Source organism: Capsicum annuum, chromosome 1, assembly GCF_002878395.1.
Source record: "Capsicum annuum cultivar UCD-10X-F1 chromosome 1, UCD10Xv1.1, whole genome shotgun sequence".
NCBI lineage: Eukaryota > Viridiplantae > Streptophyta > Magnoliopsida > Solanales > Solanaceae > Capsicum > Capsicum annuum.
In genome coordinates this window covers 41,178,373-41,198,330 of record NC_061111.1, presented here as the reverse complement: position 1 = coordinate 41,198,330, position 19,958 = coordinate 41,178,373, and the positions used below count along the sequence as shown (strand labels likewise).

The following is a 19,958-nucleotide window of genomic DNA, read 5'->3' as shown; positions in this document are numbered from 1 at the left end:
AAGACAGTGTGGAAGATGTTTCTAGAGAGAATTCTTTCATGAAAAAGGTATGGATCTATCAGGCGAGTATTCATTGTTGCTGCTGAAGATAAATTTCTAAAGAAGGGATATCGAAAGTGGATGATTAAAAAAGAATCCACCAGATGAAGTGGAAGTGATCCCGGGCTCTGATCACATGGCCATGATGTCTTATTCCCATCAACTTTTGACTAATCTTTTGAGCATTGCCAACAAGTATAGGTAATAACTGTTAACCAAGAAGAATTAGGGGGGTAGGTGTAAGGCTGAGAATAAAACTTCATATCAGATGCATTTATATGGCGATCTCAGTTGTTTCATTTTAGTCCTATTGCCGAGCTAGTTAATTTGATATTTCAAACTTTGAACAATCCTAGTGCTAGTCACTAAACTACGTCTTAGAAGAACTTTAAAGAGGGTATATTTAAGGAGTCATTTGGATCAACATGAGAGTTCAATTATAGTGCCTGAGGGAAATAGAACTTTCGCGATTTTTTGTCAATCCATGACCGAGTATGGCAAGATAGAGCTTTTACATATTTTTGTTAGTCAATGAACAAGATCTACAGTGAGATCTTAATCGGAAAAGAATTAAGAGGAAAAGAAGGAATCTTCCAAGTCATGGGGAATCTTAGTAACTGATTGGCTAGAACTTTCACCTTGTTGGTGAGAGTTCAGTTCCACCTTGTAATCCCTCCCCCATTGCCCTTCCCCTATCCCAATTTTCTTTAAGATATAAAAAATCTCCCAAGTCATAATAACCTTAGAACATCTATACCGGTAGATTCAGCTGCTTGTGTTTCAAGACGGGATGCACATCTGCTTGTAAACCAGTTAATTCAGAGCAAGACTAGTACACAGGCTCTCGCATTGCAATAAATAAAGATTGATACATTATCTATGAAAGTGGAAGTTATATGGCACGGTATTATTTAGAATTGCACATCTACCCTTGTGCTTGAGATTTGACATCTCAATTCAATGGAATGATGGCATATCTGTATACACAACTCTGTCAAGTATCGTGCAGTAATTTATCTTTCCCTTGGCTTTATTTTCGATATTTCATACAAAAGTGTGATGTGCATTTATTTGGTGGACCATTTTGCAATAAAGTTATTACTGTTTTACTAATAATTGACGGCTTCATAATGATCTAGTCATAGTGAACAGAGGCAACATACTGTAAAGTATTACAAGATCTTAAGAAGTCAATTTTAAAGCTTTGCAATTGCATATGAAGGTAAGTTTGATCTTGGAGGCAGTTTCAGGTCTTCCCAGTCTTCATCATCTATCTCAGATAAGTAACGATCAACATCATCATCACTAATTAGTTCAAGTCTGGATGGCTCCCACTGAAAATATGTGAAAAGACGAGCACAAGAATGAAAGAAGCTCTTGATATCTAAGTTCAGGATTATCCATGATCAAATGAATATAACGCACCTTAGGATTTCTATCCTTGTCGATGAGTATGGCTCTAAAACCCTGCAGCAAAAAGTCAAGTTTCAGTCTTGTAATTCAGTAAAAGGGAAGACTGAAAGATGGCATATTCTACCTCAAGAATATCCCTGTTAAATTCTCCCCTCAACACATGACAAATTACCCTATACTCACGAACAAGGCAACTACCAACACCTTGCAACCTCCCTTCTCTTATCTGGAACAGAAAGATGAAACTAATATGAACAATCTGCAGATACTCAAGAAATTTCAAACAAAATGTTTGCCAAATCAAGGCTTTTAGGACTATGTAAGTGTAAAATCCAAATGATCTTCTAAGGCAGCTGTTAAGGAAAAAAAATTGAGGCCCAAGGGTCATCATTTCTCGTAAGTTAGTCAAGTTAGCTATGGTTTAAGAAAGAATTTTTTTGGTGATAATTCAAAATTTTAAAATTCAGTTGAAGTTGAATTCGTCTGGGATAGTGACAAAGCCAACAAAGGTGAATATGAAAAGGCTGAGCCAGGAAAAGAGTGGACATATATTGTGGTCTACAAATGCCGTTATTGTGGTACGATCTCAGAAGAATGCAAAATCTGTATAGATATGATTAATTATATGAATAGAAAATATATTAGGTTAATATATGATTTCAGTATTCATCTTCCAGTTCACTGAGAACTCTTTCCATGATGCACAAAAATTCAGCAATATCCAACCAAGCTAAATATCTTTCCTCAATTATCAACGAGAGATATGACATTTACCATCTTTCTTCCTACATAACCCAAAAAAAAAAGGGCAGCCCGGTTTAGCTACCGCTATGCGCGGTGTCCGGGGAAGGGCCCCACCACAAGGGTGTATCGTACGCAGCCTTACCTTGCATTTCTGCTGGAAGCTTTTTCCAAGGCTTGAACCCGTGCATGGTAGCAACTTTACCAGTTACTCCAAGGCTCCCCTTCAAATTTCTTCCTACATGACCAATTTCTGATAAACCTGAAGAAAGAAGGGTACAGAAGTTCAGGCAACAAAGTAATGGTACTACAAGGTAGCGATTGACTTACCAATTTCAAGGTAATTTTAAGACTTGTAGGAGATGCTTTCTTCAGCAATTGGATGGTTGAAGAGATCCAGCCATCCTTCTTGTCCAAAGCCTCACTTTCCTATTAAAAGTCCATGCAAAGTTCTTAAACAGTATTTGAGTAACTTATATTATCAAAATCTTACAAAAGTAATTTCACCACAGAAAAGAAGAGAGCACATCAAACGCCCATTAATCTCCCAAACTTACAAGAGTAGATATGATTTCTTCCATTGACCTTGGAGAGAAACAGTGATCTATTATCTTCATCCTACATGCATAAAATTGCAGAAAGTAAAACTGGTGACCGTTGAGAAAGAGGTTATTGTTATGAAAACACGAATAAGCAATATGATAAGCAAAAGAAAAACAAGATGAACACACACAGATTTACGAGGAAACCCTTGATGGGACGGAGGAGAAATTCACTATATCGGAGAGGAATACAAGGAGAAGCCAAAGTTCTCAATTACACATGATAACCGTCATATTAAAACCAACCCTCTAAGTTGCACTTATATAATACGCACGGACAAGAAAACTCTAAGCCCAAAATCATAGGCCCGATCCCTATGCTACCACCACAGACCCCCAAAAAATCTCAAACGTGAGTCGCACCGCCACCTTTTCAAGGCCGGATCAACAAAATTCGGGTCACAAACTCTAACAGACATAAAAATCCAAAGACTACAGGATTGTTTAATTGAACATATATTTTCCCTAGAGACAATGGAAACTTTGGAATGCTATGCATCATGTTAAGCTTCTAATGACGATATAAAGTAGAGAAAGATAGTCTTACGACACCAGGAAGAAAAATAACATGAGATCAAAATAAAAATAAAGAGCATAGACGATGACTTCAGTGATATACCATAAATATTATGTTCTTTAGTAAGTTCAAACAATTACCTCTAGGCACTGGGACTTTAATTTGTTTAAAAGGTAAGCTTCCAATAAATCAGCAAGAAAACAAACATCATAATAGAGATACTAAATGAACTCACCTATGACAAGGACTTTCTTCTTTCAGCTTTGGTATGTTGGAGAAGCGACTTATGATAGCAGATATGGCATCTGGATCACTCGTATCGACTTTAGCTAGCTCTTGTTCTAAAAGTGGCAATTTCTATGAGCAGAAGGGAGAGACAAAGGATTCAAATTAGACCAGAGACTGGAGGAATGAACAAATAGACAACGATTCTGCAATTTGATATGGAGAACAATGAACCATATTTTAGATGTGCTAATACAATTCAGGAAAGACCTTCTGCATCCCCCAAATGCAAATTATAGTTCAAAAGTCTACTAGTGGCTAAATGAAGATTCCACAAATCCATCTAAGAACCATTTCAAGCTTGGCTGACAAAATCCAAATTCCAGCAAGCATATTTAGCTTGGAACTGAAGGGAAAGGTAATTTAGAAATCCCATTGAACTTTACTCCAAGTACTTTGAATTCATATTAGTTGGTATCCAATTACTGTAAAAAAGAAAAATCAATGTGCACACTGTACTCTTCATGATACATTTATAAAGCTCTGATAGTTAATTTAATTACCATTTAGGAAAAGAAACAACAGAAGATCAATTTTACAGGCATGAAACTACCGAACTTGCTGCTGCCGCAACCAAACTAAGTCGAACAATTTGCAGCTAACGGCATCGTCAACTGAAGGTTTAACTTCGAGCGCATTGGCACATACCTTATCTAGAATACATTGGCTTGGCTTATGTGCACACTCAAAATAAAGACTCATGGTCCCAATTAGATGAGACGAGATGTCTTAAGAATAACTAATAAGATTTATAATACCTATATGTAAGATTGAATCTTGGACCTAACTCACACCCCCAAAAGCTAGCTCAAAGGGAGGAGGATTGTCCAAGTCTTATAAGCACCACCCGTCTCATTAACCACCGATGTAGGACTTCCTCTCATTCTTCAATGGGGAGCAACATCAATGTTGCCATTATGATAACATACTGATCAGTTTACACATATTAGTAATATAAACCTAATTGATTCTGATGTGCCTCAAGCTATTAATATTTATTCCAGGAGGCCAAAATAAGCAATTAAAAGACTTAGTAACTGTCATGAGACAGGTATGGATTAGTTTTTTCTGTACAAAAATGGGCAGGGCAGTAGAAGAGAGCATTGAGAAAAAAAGGAAAAGGAAATTCTAGATAGTTCTAGCCTCTCGAATGTCTAGAAATGTGGGAGAGTTCTAGCCTCTCCAATGTCTAGGTTTGCTGGAATTTGTGTAATCTTAGTAGTATATACGGTATTAGTGAATTTCATTCATATGTTAGGTTGTATTTTAAGGTATTAGCAGTTTCCTAGTGGCTGTTTTCAGAATTGCTGTTGTAATATCAGTATATCTAGTGTAAAACATCAATATTTGTTTCTTTATTTACTGTTTTTCGCAATAAGTCTATTAGATTCCTATAGAAGCAATTGTAAATGGGCATAACGTGCTGAGAATCGAGGTAGTATACATCCGATGACACAAAGTGGGTTGCAAGACCACAAGCAAGCATTTCAGCTCCATCCAACCTAGCACCAGTAAGACCAGCATACTCCCCTGCCAGAGTATAAGAAATTAGCTAAGGGAAAACAACAGATAATATTTGTACGTACAAATTCTCTGCACATCATTGTGGTAATGTAGGGAATGGTCTTCCGCAATAGACTCAACTAGCGGACCTCGAGGAACCAGGTAGTGACTTAAATTTCAAACAAGGACAAGTAGCAGATAACTTCACAATAAACTTGAATGAACTACATCAATAGCAGTAATTTTCTTTATAAATATGAACAATGTGGCTAGTGAAATTACCAAAGGATTCTGGAAGTCTTGATAAAAAATAAGAGGCACCTACATCAGGAAAGAGTCCCATAGCTGTTTCAGGCATAGAAAATACCTACAGAGAAACATACATAAAAAATACATTGGACATGAAGTTTTTGGTATCTAATTACACATAGCAACCAGCACCAAGTTAAGTATGAATAAGGTGCATATTACTGCCTAAGAAAAATAAACCCTTAATACAAATCAAATGTACAAACTAAAGCTCATGAAGGCTTACACTTTGCAAGTTTTTTCCTCTGACTTTACGCTAGTTATGCTAGAGCCTTTTTTTTAATGACAAAATACAAAAAGTTCTGCTGGATATGAATCCTTCAATTCGAAACTGTAAGGATTCCAAGAGCTATTTTGCTACAGCTATTCCATATGAACATTCATGTATTGTTTTTTAAGCGAACCACAAAGAATGTGTTGAAGATCAAATATAAAAAGCGTAAACAAGAGAATGAGATTAATCTACTATTTAAGTAGAGGCAATACCGATTTTTCTGTTGCAACTCGAAATCTACCATGTATAGAAGCACCAGCTCCACCTCCCATGACAATTCCATTAAGGATGGAAACCTTCAATGGAAAGTCCAAACAAGATTAAGGAAAACCTCAAAGAAATTAAAGTTATATCACAGAACTAAAATTAGACATAACATAGTTTAACCTGGGGTTTGCTATACGTTGCCATCACATAGTTCAAAATGTACTCCTTTTGGAGATAATTAGCGCCGACTTTCCAGTTTCCTGATAAGCATGAGTAAATAAATATGTAACTGGGAACATCAAGCTATGCACTTTCTTATAACCGGGAAATCATCGAGGGCAAGTGACGCAAGGTTCAAAACTCTCTAGATAATGGGCCTACCCCTCTAGCCTTCCCCACTTGAATACCAGGCTTTTGTCTGTAGAGAAGGTTTGAATCCGTGACATGCGCCTAACCTACACCGCATGTGTTGTGCGCTTACCACAAGACTAAAGTCATGGCGGCCATTAAGCTCTCTTAAAATAATAAGTTAATGGAGAACATAAAAATCATCTAAAAAGAACATAGTTGTTGGGGTTTTAAAAAAAGATAATCAGCAAGATTGCTGAAAAGATGATTGAATTGTCTCTACAAATTTCAAAACATAGTTGTCGAGAATAAAGAAAAAGTGTCAAGACAAGATACAAGTGTTTAGATATTTCTTTTGTTGTTTTTATTATTTAGCTTTTTGCACAAGATACATGTGTTTTTATTATTAAGCTTTTGCATAAGATACATGTATATATATACATTGGTTCACACATAATAAAGATCATCAAGAAAATTTCCCAAAGTTGGTTCTAACTTTTCTACATGGTATCAAAGCAATAATTTTTAGATCAGATTCAACACCAACTTTCTCCTTTCTCAATCTCAAACATGGCGGAGCAAATAGCTACTACTTCAATGACTACTACTGCTAGCACCCTCACCATGGATCCAAATCATCCTAATCATCTTCATGCTTCTGATAACCCTGGTATGACACTAGTAAATACACCCTTTGGTATGACACTAGTAAATACACCCTTTGGTATGACACTAGTAAATACACCCTTTGATGGTAAGGGATATCCGGGTTGGAAGAGGTCAGTCCTAATTGCTCTATCAGCAAAGAACAAATTAGGATTCATCACGGGTTCCCACTCATGCCCAGTATCGAATTCAGCAGATTTTCAAGCATGGAACAGGTGTAATGACATGGTCACATCCTGGATCTTGAATTCACTCTCTAAGGACATAGCTGACAGTGTAATTTATTCCAAAACTGTACAAGAGCTTTGGACAAGCCTTGAGCACAGGTTTGGTCAGTCCAATGGTGCTAAGCTTTATCATCTGCAAAAGGAGCTCAATAGCTTAAATCAAGGAACAAATAGCATAGAAGGATACTTCACTAGACTTAAAAAATTATGGGATGAACTAGATTCTCTTAATTCTAATATTCAGTATAGTTGCGTGTGTATGTGTGAAGGTAAGCTTAAACTAAAGAAATTCTTACAGGATGAGAGGTTGATACAGTTTCTCATGGATCTTAATGATACCTATTCCCAAGCTAGAAGCAACATTCTCATGATCAACCCATTACCTAACATCAATCTTGCTTACTCTTTGATTCTGCTAGATGAGAACCAAAGGGAATCTTATTTTAACCCTGTGAGTTCTGCAGATTCATCAGCCTTCATGACAAGAAATATTAACAATCAGAAAGCAAGGAAACATACACAAAAGTTTATACCATCAACTCCCCAAAAATCTAGGAGTTTTTATCCTAGATCTGCACCTCCTCAGGTTCAACAGCAGAGGTTCACCAAACAACTTTCAAATCTCAAAGAAAAAAAGGAAAATGCAACCGAAATGTCTCTTGTGATTATTATGGAAAGCAAGGACATCTGGAAGTAGATTGTTACAGACTAATAGGCTTTCCTGAAAATTTTCAGTTCTCAAATGATAGGGGTTCTCAAAATCAGATAAGGGGGAATAATGCTATGATGAAAGATGCAGAGCAAAAACAAGCTATTGAATCTGAGATACCTTTCAGCAAGGAACAATATTCTCAATTTGTTCAGATGTTCAAACAGATGAAGATGGAAGAAGGTTCAAATTCAGGGATTGACATCAATGCTAATTCTGTAGCTGGTACAATTTCTAAGCATTTTGGTTCATGTCTTTCTGTCCTAAACTCTAGCACCTCGATCATAGATTCAGGTGCATCAGAGCACATGTGTTTCAATTCATCTTCCTTTGCTTCCATAATTTGTCTTCAATTTTCTTTAACTATCAATCTTCCTAATTGTCAAACCATTTCAGTTACTCATATAGGTACAGTAGCCATATTTTCTTATTTGATTCTAGAAAATGTGTTATATGTTCCTAGTTTCAAGTATTATCTTATGTCTATTCACAAGTTGTGTAAACAGTTTTCTTGCACCTTGTATTTCACTCTGATAAACTGTGTGATACAGGGCCCTTCCATGAGGAGGCCTCAAGTTTTTGGTGAAGCTCAAGAAGGTCTTTATCTACTCAAGCCTAATGCCAGGGAGTCATTCTCTAGTTTCAGCAAGACTACTTGTAGGAAGATTGTTACTAATCCTAGTAGTTCTTCAGTTTCTATTTCTAATAAAGATAGTATTGTTTCCTCTCCCATTTGTACTAATGCAGCTTTTAATGTAAGACTTTGGCATATTAGATTGGGGCATTTGCCTTTTTCATCAATGAAGAATGTCAGTTTTCTTTCTTTTCTATCTACTTCTGAGGGTTTTTGTGATATTTGTCCTAAAACTAGACAATCTAGACCTTCTTTCCACATTGGTCAAATTTCAACAACTTCTATATTTGACCTTATTCATATTGATACTTGGGGACCCTACAAGGTAGATACTTACAATAGATATAGATACTTCCTTACTATAGTGGATGATTACAGTAGAGGGACTTGGACTTATCTGTTGAGAACCAAAAGTAATGTCTTTCCTGTATTGCAATGTTTTCTGAATATGGTTGAGAGACAATTTAATGTTAAGGTGAAGAAAATAAGGTCAGATAATGCCCCGGAGTTGGGAAAGAGCTTGATTGCAACTAATTATTTCAACTCTCAAGGGATTATACATCAAACATCCTGTGTGGCTACCCCTCAACAAAATGGAGTTGTTGAGAGGAAGCACAGGAACTTGCTTGAGACGGCAAGGGCTCTTTTATTTCAATCTCAGGTTCCCTTAAGATATTGGAGAGAGTGTATCCTCACTGCTACTTTTCTTATTAACAGGATGCCTTCAAGAGTCCTTCATGGAAAAACTCCCTATCATAGATTGTTTGGTAAAGCACCTAATTATAGTTCATTAAGGTGTTTTGGATGCTTGTGCTATGCTAGTACTTTGTCACATGGGAGAGGGAAGCTTGAACCAAGAGCACAAGCTTGTGTCTTTCTTGGTTATTCCATTAATCAAAAGGGTTTTAAACTCTTAGAGTTGAATACACAGAAAATAATTATCACTAGAGATGTCCAGTTCTATGAGAACATTTTTCCCTTTACAAAGAATCCCATATCACCTCCACCTATCTTTTCTGTATCAGACCATGAATCTGTTTTTTTCACTGATGACACACTCTTTTTCAACACAAATTCTACAAACCACACTTTTCCACTTTCAGATACACTACCAGCTTCAAATTCTTCACATTCACAATCAATCCCACCTCCTCCACAAGAAAATCTACCTACAATCAGTACACCACTTGTTAGGAGATCGGATAGAACTAATAAAGGTGTACGTCCAGTCCATTTACAAGATTATTTCTGTAACAATATAGTTTTTAGCCCAGTCACTGAGTCTTGTTTTGCATCTTCTATTGCACCTAATTCTATTTCTTTTGCTGGACTCTCTTTATCAAATCAGCTCATTCTTGAATCAGTGTCTACAATCAAAGAACCAACTAGTTATCACTAGACATCTACTAATCCAGATTGGTACAGTGCTATGGATAATGAACTAGCAGCTCTACAAACAAACCACACTTGGGGTGTGGTTCTACTTCCACCGGGAAGGAAGGCTTTACCTTGCAAATGGGTTTACAAGGTAAAGCATCATGCAGATAGATCACTTGAGAGGCTAAAAGCTAGACTGGTCATAAGGGGGGACATCAAAAGGAAGGGGTAGATTTCAATGAAACCTTCTCCCCCGTAATCAAAATAACTACAATCCGATGCATTTTGTCTGTGGCTGCTAAAAGGCATTGGGATATTTCTCAATTTGAAGTTAAAAATGCTTTCTTGCAAGGAGATTTGCAAGATTTCCACCTGGTTTGTCTTCTCCTGATCCTAATTTGGTGTGCAAACTCAACAAGTCGCTTTATGGTTTGAGACAAGCTTCTAGGCAATGGTATGCCAAACTTGCAGGTGCTCTTAATTTCAAAGGTTACAGTGCTTCTCTCAACAACTATTCCCTATTTTTCAAAAAGACTGGTTCTTTGATATCTATTGTGGCTGTATACGTCAATGATATCCTCATTACAGGTAGTGACACCAAAGAGATCGAGTGTCTAAAACAGTTTCTTCATTCTAAATTCAAAATTAAAGACCTAGGACTTCTATATTACTTTCTGGGAATGGAAATTTTAAGGGAAGGTCATGGAATTATCTTCAGTCAAAGGAAATATACCTTTGATTTGCTTCAAGAGTTTGACATTTCTAATTTGCATCCTGTATCATCTCCGATGGATCCTTCTTGTAAACTTTCTGAATCATCAGGAACACCCATGTCAGATCCTTCTGTTTAGGCATGTGATTGGCAAGCTAAGTTATTTAACTCATACCAAGCCAGATATATGCTATGCAGTATTAACATTAAGTCAATATATGCAAACTCCCTGCGATATATATTTCACAGCAGCTTTGAGGGTTTTGCGTTACCTGAAAGGACATTCTTGTCGAGGGATCTTCTTATCTGCCTTTCCATCTTTCTCCCTCAATGCATTTTGCGATGCGGATTGGGCGTCTTGCCCAGGTTCTCGTCGATCGATCAGTGGGTTTTTCATCTCCATGAGAGGTTCTCCCATCTCTTGGAAATCCAAGAAGCAAGCATCTATATCTCTTTCATCCGCTGAAGCGGAATATCGATCGATGAGACGATTAGTTGCGGAGCTCACTTGGTTAACTCGCTTATTGTCTGATCTATTAGTTCCATTGGCTTTGCCAATACCCATTCGTTCCGACAGTCAAGCAGCGATTCATATCGCTAGAAATCCCGTATTCCACGAATGCACAAAACACGTGGAGCTAGATTGTCATTTCTTCCGGCAACAATTTCTTTCCGGGCTCATTTCTCTTCACTATCTCCCTTCAAAGGATCAAATTGCCGACAAATTCACAAAATCCCTTTCTGGACCATCGCACCACCGTCTTCTTGCCAAGATGGGACTCACTTCGGTCCCCTCCATCTTGTAGGGGGATGTTGAGAATAAAGAAAAAGTGTCAAGACAAGATACAAGTGTTTAGATATTTCTTTTGTTGTTTTTATTATTTAGCTTCTTGCACAAGATACATGTGTTTTTATTATTTAGCTTCACGATTTTAAATACTTTTTTGTTTATAGGTTGCTTGGTCTAGTTTGGTTGAAGCTATCAAAAAGAAGAAACATCTCTGGTTCTCCTGGAAGAAGTTAGTATTATTGACATTAGGATCCATAGCTGAGTCAATTGGATTCGTGGTCAATGGTACTTTTCTCCTGCAATATTTTACTTTAGGATCTATAAGTGAATCAATTGATTTGAAGATTAATATGTCTTATCTAAAACAAATTGATCTTCAATCAATTAAATCAGCAATAGATTCAAACGCCAAATTACTTTCAAGAAGGAGGTTACCAATTTACCATAACAAACCCAAGACGTTATAGCAGATTGTTTAGTGAGTTGACTTATTTGATGAGTTGTGACAGATCGAATATTGCATTATTGTTAAGTCTACTAGTTTTGCATAGTCATTATGATAGTTGTCATTGAGATGCAGTAGTACGCATCCTTCAATATATCAACAGTAATTTAAGTCATGGATTTTTATACAATAGAAAATGTAGGTTGGTTGGGGTTTCCAACCAATATATTCTACATTACCTCAACTATTCCATTGGGTACTTGCTACCTCCCACCAACATAGGTACATACCGGTAACTCTTTTCAACAAGGCTAAGACAGATGGGAAGAAATCACCGACTATTTTTTGCCTCCACTTGGACTTGAATCTGAGACCTCATTATTCTCCTCTCACTGCATTGACCACTAGGTCACCCCCTTGAGTGCACATTTACTGGTACTATATATTGATTGGTAAAAACATAATCTCTCGGGAAAGTGAGAAACAAGATGGGAGTTGCCAGGTTAAGCGCAAAACTAGTACAAAGATATGGACTTTGAAAGAAATTACTTGAGGAGTTAAACTTCAGATCGTGGATCCAATGCCATCTATAGATTGTGTTTGACAAGATATTACCAATTTAGCAAATACGTACCCTTGCGAGCATTATGAAAAACAAGTGAAACATCACCACCAGCACAAAAAGCCCTTCCGTGTCCCTGGAAAATATTATACGAGAGAAGTAGTAACAAGAAAAGTACTGTATACAGGGCCACTAATAGAACTATGCAGCATTCAACCAGAGCTTGTGAATAAAACCGTAAAACTGCAAAACAGTAAGATACAGAGTCTTACAGGCAAGAATAACTAACTACTCATTACAATTTCTAACAGACTCTTGATTTTATTTCAACAAAATCATTTTGGTGAACAGTATTTTGATAATGTGGATTGTTCCAATTGACAAGAAACATAAGACAAATGTATGCCGAATAGAAAGCCAGACACTAGATTGGTCAGAACCAGTGAGATACCAAAGCGAGGTAGCTGATTGGCCGGTTTTATCCATACTCCCGAAAGCTATGCGGAGAAGAACTTTCTTACCAGTGTCAAGACACAAGACGGAACAAACTGAAGTTTTTCAATAAAGAAATAAGATTTGAATAATGCAACTCAAAATCAATGCAACTCTGCCTGCATGTAGTTTCTAAATAATTTTGTAGACAAAATCCAGCACCAGGCTACCAAGTTTCCCTCACGTTAAGCAATGACAGGAAATTTAATAATCACAGAAGTTCCACCCACTATTGAAAAATACCTTTAATATTATCAACTTCACATTAGAATCTTCTTCACTGGCATAGAAAAGTTCCGAAAGCCGAGATATCTGGACAAACAAATAAGTTTGAGGGAACAGTTATGTAACGATCCCAATTTTTAATACAAACACGAAATGTATTTATAATCACTCAACACAAATTATAACTTAGAATTCGAACAAGTAATAGTCACGCTAACTAAGATGAGATAACAAAGTGAGAAAGTAATAAGAAGGAGATGAGATACTAGACACAGAATGGAGATGAGAGAACAACAGATAAGCCAAGGCTTCACATAATACGCATAATGTTCTGTTGAATGCCAAGTCCTATTTAACCAATTGACAATTAGGCCTGGATCCCAAATAAAACTCTCCAACATTTCAATAGGTCCAATAATCTCAACTGGATCAGTCCAATTCACCACTTCTAACCCATATCCCAATACAAAGTCGACTTGGTTCACAACAATACTCCCATCCTGAAAGAGAACCTTGTCCTCAAGGTTCGAGTAGAAAAACATCAATTTGGGAGATGAGAAATAAGTCGTTGCTAGAGCAATTGTTGTGGTAAATATATTATTCTGACCCATTCTTGTCTCTGAGCCACTGTTTGATTCCATGTAAAAGGCAACACCTGCAACCATTGATGATTCCTTTGAAAAATCCACCTTAGTAGCATGCCCTACGAACTTGCTAAGACGAACTGGATATTCTTTGAAAAGAAAAATTACAACTCTAGGGGTTGTAATTGCAATTAAGTTCAATGCTTCTATTAAATTGTTCACCGCGCCAAAGACAAGAGCTTCCTGCTTTATGTCTTTATCCACTCTTATTGCAGGATTGAGTACACTTAATATAACTTTTGTTTCAACAACCACAAACTGCTTCAGTTGATATCTTAAAACACTCTCAATAATCTTGTAGTCACATATTTCAGCAACTATTTGAATAGCTTTGGGTGCATTTTGTGGCAGAAGTTGCACCGCAGTTTGTGTTCTGACAAAATCAGCCCCTCTTGTCGCCAAAATGGTGTCCTGATGACTGATAAAAGAAGCCATATTTGTCTTCGCGCCAATGTAAGCAAACAGAAAGCTTGAACCATGATCAAAAGGAAAGTTTGATACAAATCGATTATGGAAAAACTGACACCAAGTTACTATAAGTGTAGCATGACCAAGTGTACCAAAGCACACAAATATACCTCTGCTTATAAGCTCCGCATAACCATAAGCTGACATAATAAACTTCTCCTCCAAGCATTGACCAAGCTCGAGTCCTCATTGAGAGTGGCTATTTCTGGCCTGTCGAGCAGGCAAATGATTCCTACCCTCATCGGAGGATGATTTACCAAGATGTTCAAGGCTGCCATGATGCACTTGTAAACAAATAACATCAGGCGAATAGTGTCCTGCCTCGACTATCGGTCGTTCAAGCAAATCCAAATTCAGTACAATGCAACTCAAAACTAAAAGTTGAGATTCATGAAGTAGTGATTGTTTGATAATTAGTGCAAACTTTCCAGCCCAAGCTGGATTTTCAAACTCAGTAGGAAAATTTTCATCAGGGACGGAGTTCGTGAAGCTCTCATCATGCAACTGTAAATACTCGCAGCCATGAAAAGAAATCAGCCATGATTCCTCATGTGAAACTTGAGTTAGCTCTTCAGAGTCAATAGATAAAAGCACTCATGTGAAACTTGAGTTGTCTCTTCAGAGTCAATAGACAAAAGCACACATAAATCAACTTCAAAATCTTGCCCTGTGTCGAACCAATCATCAACGTAACTATTATATGGAATAGTCCCTGGTAATTTAAATTTGTTGAGTGGTTGAATACCATGTAAGCAAGCATCAGATGTGGAGACAGTGAATAAGCTCTGTGTGGGGATACAGGAAGCATAAAAAGATTCAGATAGAGGCATGGCAGTAGAAATTGGATTTAGTGATGAAAAATCATGGAAGATTGGGAAAAATTCCTCTGGACCTAACTCCTCATGGATATTTGTAGTAGCAATCATCTTCTATTGAACCACATCCTTGGAGCCTTCGACTTGCTCTTTCACTTTGCTCCCAGGCTTTCCATCCTCAAAGGTAGACTCCGTTAGTGTTAAAGGAGACAAAGTACTGAAATTTCATCATGTGCCGAATCACCAACGTCCATGATATACTTATTTCCGAGATTTCTATTATCTCCCTCTGTCACGGCTATTTCAATTGGAATTTTTGACACGGTGATTACCTTGGGGCAGCATCTATTTGACATTTCATCGAACATCTTGTGTGCATCCATTTTTCTTTTGCTTTCAGATTGCACATCAAATTTCTGAGGCAAAGATGGGTTGGTTTTACTTCTCCACTGTGTATAAACATGTGTAGGGCATGACAAAAGTTCATCTGGCTCACTGAAGCCCCACGAAATAGCATCAAAATGAAGCACCTGATTAGCCCTACTTTCCAGCGATTCGACATATCGCTTAGGAAAATGAATCAACACTTTTGTGGTAAAATGTTCCCAATCAACCAATTGCTTGTTCTGGAAAAGCCATTGATACCACAACAAAGCAGCCCCATCAAGATAGGACGAAGCCAGAGATAACTTGTGGTTTTCTGCAATTTCATAAAAATCAAAGTAGCATTCAGCCTGAGAGATCCATAACTTAGGATTCTCACCACAAAACCGTGGAAATTCCGTCGGAGTAGATTTACTCCTTGTAAAACCGTGGAAATTCCACCGGAGTAGATTTACTCTTTGTAGGTTTTCCAATCAACTCGTGTAATAATGAAAGAATTTTACATGTCTCCTTTGACCATGAATCCCTTCCTACGTTAATTGAATCATAGGTTTTCTAATCAACTCCTGTAATCGTGAAAGAATTTTACATGTCTCCTTTGACTATGAATCCCTTCCTACGTTAATTGAATAATAGGGAGTTCAAAATTTTTGGTCCTCCATTAAAGTCCTCTGATGAAAGCAAACCAAACGGGAGAGCCCAACCCAAAAGACTAGTCTAAACCCATTGGTTCATAACAATCGCCTCCGCTAGCATTTCTCTATTTTTTCAATGTGGGACAATTGGTTCATAACAATCGCCTCCGCTTGAGAACCAACGACCTCGTTTGTCACGGCTGGGCCCAGTTGGTCAAACAATTAATTCATAACAATCGTCTCCGCTTGAGAACCAACGACCTCATTTGTCACGGCTAAGCCCAGTTGGTCACGGTTGGCACCCCTCTTAGGTCCAGGCCACCACTCTGAGTCATGGCTCCACACGCGGATCGATCCTCGTTGCTCACGGCTGGCACCCCTCTTTGGTCCAGGCCACCACTACGAGTCACGGTCACGGCTGACACCCCTCTTAGGTCCAGACCACCACTTCGAGTCATGGCTCCACGCGTGGATCAATCCTCGTTGGTCACGGCTGGCACCCCTCTTGGGTCCAGACCACCATACTAGCACACAGGCCACCACTACGAGTCATGGCTCAACAACGCGCGGCTCCCCATACGTGGATCGATCCTCGTTGGTCACGGCTAACACCTGTCTTGGGTCCAGGCCACCACTCCGAGTCACGGCCCAATGCGTGGGACTCTCAATGAGAGCACCAATGTTATAAACCAAGCGGAAAAGCCCAACCCAAAAGACTAGTCTAATAGGTGGGAGAACCCATTTGGCTTATAATCTATTTTTTCAATGTGGAACAATTGGTTCGTAACAAGTTATCACTTATAACATGTCATCATACGTAGATTCACTCAAATATCCTGTGACATGAAGTCAGATTGTATGACTAAAAAGCTCACATTTTCACCAAGTAAATATAATAAGTACTTATGTATATTTATCTAGAGTATGCGCTAATTTTGTATCCGGTGGCATCCATTCTAACTTCTAAGAAGAAAAACTTGATGGTGCACTTAATTAAATGCTCAAAAAGGCGAAGCGGATTACAATTTTGCGAGTTAAGGCTCAAATCACCCGGCACTCGTCCCACTCCGCCCCATTGCTACCCCTCTCTTTTTTGTACCTGTTGAGTTACCTGACGAGGAAAATTTTACTGTTTAAGTACTCTTTCATTCTTAAAACCTTGGTTGTTCATTAGTTTTGGATGGAATATGGGGAACGCAATCATAGAGAAAAGATTCGGAGTTTATAAAAGGGAAACAAGCACAAAGAGATGGAATAAAGAAAGCACTGCCCAAGAAAAGGAAAATAACACTCCTTTTTAGTGTGTGTTCCGTATGGATTCATCAAAAATATTTTTCAAGAAAATACGTTTTAGGAAATAAGTTAGTTTTTACTTGTTTTTGTGTGTTCCTTGTGTGAGAAAGAAAATATTTCTTAAAAGTATTTGTATTTTAAAAAAATGGAGGGGGAAGAGGAAAGAGCGAGCGGGGGGAGGGGGGGCTTAGTGTATTTTTCCTACTTTGATTAAGCAAGTCTTTTTGCTTACTTTGAAGGAATTTGTTTTCCTAAAGAAGGTATTTTTTAAATTTTTTTTTGTCAAACGAACATGAGAAAATAGGAAAATATTTTCCTTCATACCAAACGCACCCTAAAAGTTGGGATCTTTAAAATTTGAAATTATATCTGGACATGTATTTTACGAATTTTTAAAAAGTTTTGGGACTAAAGTAGGACCTCTAGCCCTGAGTTAGCTAGAGTTAGAGGTAAGGTCTGTGTATACTCTACTTTTTTTTAAATCTCATTTTATGCGATTATACTGAATATGTAGTCATTGTGGAGTGAAGCTAGTTTTTGAAAATTTGAAGATCAAATTCTTCTAATGAAATTTGATGAGCAAATATATATTTAAAGGTAAATTTTTAAATACTACTCCCAAACTTTATTATCAAATGCTAGATAATATCATCTTGGCATACCATTTGAAAAGAAAGTGCATTCAACTGCTTTGGCCTGTTCAATATGAATGTTCTAACACTTCCAGTCTCCTCCACCAAAATCTGAGAACCAAAAATAACAACTAAATAATGCTAGCTTTTAATGCATTTGGTCATTCAGCCAAAAATAATTTCATTCACTAATAAATATACACTAATTATAGATAAAATATGTATATTATCATAAATATATAAAAAAAAATTATATATTTATCAACTATTATTTTAATAATTTGGTGAGCAGCTATACAGTAGTATAATATTCCTAAACTAAAAGGTATAGATCACGTAAACTAAATACTCTATTATTTACTTCCTACCGGAAAGGTTGCAATTTGAAGATGGAAAGAAGAATATATTATGTATAACTGAAAACAATCAAATTAATTATTGATTAAAATAACAAGTAAAAGACTAAAACTTGACTGATGATAGCAGAATAGGATTTCACCTGATCAGTTCTGCCATTGTTAGAAGAGGTTTGAGCCATGGTGGTTTTGAGCTTCTTTCAGAATTTGAGACTGACTAGCTGGAGGAAAATGAGTGAGAAGCTAGATCATTCAAGTGTTGAATTTAAATAAAAAAAACGAATAAGACAATTAAAGGTTGTGGTGGAGTGGTATACATTTCTTCGTCCTTAAACAAAGGTCTCAAATTTGAACTCTGGGTATGAAATTATGTTTGAACTGTGGGAAGAAACTCAAAATTTTTTAAACTTTTCACATCAGGGACATAGAATGTCACGACCCGAACTAGGGCCTGGCCGTGACGGACATCCCAAACCATGAAGGCCCAGGCGTTCTACTCTAACTGGTAATCATGCACAACATTCACATAATAAAAGAAGATGCGGAAATATTATCTGATACGGAAACATGATCATACTCTGAATTTAGTTTAACAATAAGGAATGAAATTCGAAATCAACTAAACAACATCTGGAACAGTCTGCAAAATCTCTACTACATGAAAATCAGACAACTATCTGAAAACTGGGACAAGGCCCCCAGTAGACCAAACCAACGAAATAACATAATCTGAAATAACAGGTCTTCTGAAATAAAGAAGCTCACCACTGAACGGATCACTTCTCTCTGGAATACTCTACTGATTAGCCGAACCCTTGGACTGAGCCTCCGAACATAGGAGGTAGGGGGTCAATACAGATGTATTGGTACGTAGAGCAGATCCAAAATACTAGATTATATTCAACATATATGAGAGCAATTTAAAACAGTTCATAAACATATTAGATAGTAAGAAATCTCATGGGCATTTTTGAAAGACTCTATAAAATTATCTGAACTCTGTGACACTCTTCGTTTTACTTTTGCGCTAGGTGGTATCCCTACAACTTTGAAATTCCACAGGCTATATGGAATCCGCCATTGACTCGGCGGGGAAGCCCCCAACCCAAGTGTGCCGCAAGGATTGGAGTCTCCGACTCTGCTACGTCACACGGCCGTCACCAGCGTAAAATAATATACTCGGATCGGCAAATCACGATTTTAGGCTAAGAGTTACTTGAACTAAAGCCCTCTTTGGTAACCACCTAACCCTCTTTAAGGTCATTTTTTAACTCTTTAAAACATGCATTCTCTGAAAACATACTCTGTTATGGCATACATATTTATGGTATCGTCATACCATTGATCTGCAAGTCACGTCTCTAAGCCATTAATAGCATATAATAATCTCTATTTTCAAAACAGAAGTTTGGGAACACCATATCAATAAATCAATTCAAAGAAACTTTTTCTCAAACCTCATGTAAACACATGCAAGGCACTCTCTTTGTCAAGCATTTTAATAATACAAGGTGGTCATAACAAATTTCTCAATCACATACAACTCTTTCTCATTTAAAAGAAGGGTGAAATTATATCAAGAAGCTCCCTCTCATCATCTCTAAATTATGCTCAAACACTAAGGTATTGAGAAAACTAGTTTCAAAACCATAAA

The 19,958-nt window shown here is 37.3% G+C and overlaps 1 protein-coding gene across 4 annotated transcripts; it reads right to left on the bottom strand.

Moving 5' to 3' along the window:
- Positions 1–1,081: 1,081 nt before the first annotated feature.
- LOC107872345 (3-hydroxyisobutyryl-CoA hydrolase 1) lies at positions 1,082–18,522 on the bottom strand. Of its 4 annotated transcripts, XM_016719091.2 has the most exons (14): positions 18,448–18,522; positions 17,979–18,059; positions 13,096–13,164; positions 12,433–12,496; positions 6,071–6,150; positions 5,896–5,979; positions 5,383–5,467; positions 5,042–5,127; positions 3,548–3,669; positions 2,751–2,811; positions 2,524–2,622; positions 1,577–1,678; positions 1,465–1,506; positions 1,082–1,373 (listed from the first exon to the last, which is right to left on the bottom strand). In XM_016719091.2, exons 1-14 carry the CDS (start codon positions 18,484–18,486, stop codon positions 1,236–1,238), a joined length of 1,152 nt encoding a protein of 383 aa, XP_016574577.1. In that variant the 5' UTR covers positions 18,487–18,522; the 3' UTR covers positions 1,082–1,235. The 4 variants fall into 4 exon arrangements, 3 of the variants coding, with proteins under 3 accessions (XP_016574577.1, XP_047270996.1, XP_047271059.1); XM_047415040.1 differs by lacking the exons at positions 17,979–18,059; positions 18,448–18,522 and adding an exon at positions 13,344–16,726; XM_047415103.1 differs by lacking the exons at positions 17,979–18,059; positions 18,448–18,522 and adding an exon at positions 13,685–14,066.
- Positions 18,523–19,958: the final 1,436 nt, after the last annotated feature.

Coding starts and splice junctions, on each gene's coding strand:
- LOC107872345 (XM_047415040.1), bottom strand. CDS start 14,336: ATGTCAGCTTATGGTTATGCGGAGCTTATAAGCAGAGGTATATTTGTG. Junction 5,128..5,382: donor AAGACTTCCAGAATCCTTTG/GTAATTTCACTA, acceptor ATACTCTGGCAG/GGGAGTATGCTGGTCTTACT. Junction 2,623..2,750: donor AAGAAATCATATCTACTCTT/GTAAGTTTGGGA, acceptor GACTTTTAATAG/GAAAGTGAGGCTTTGGACAA.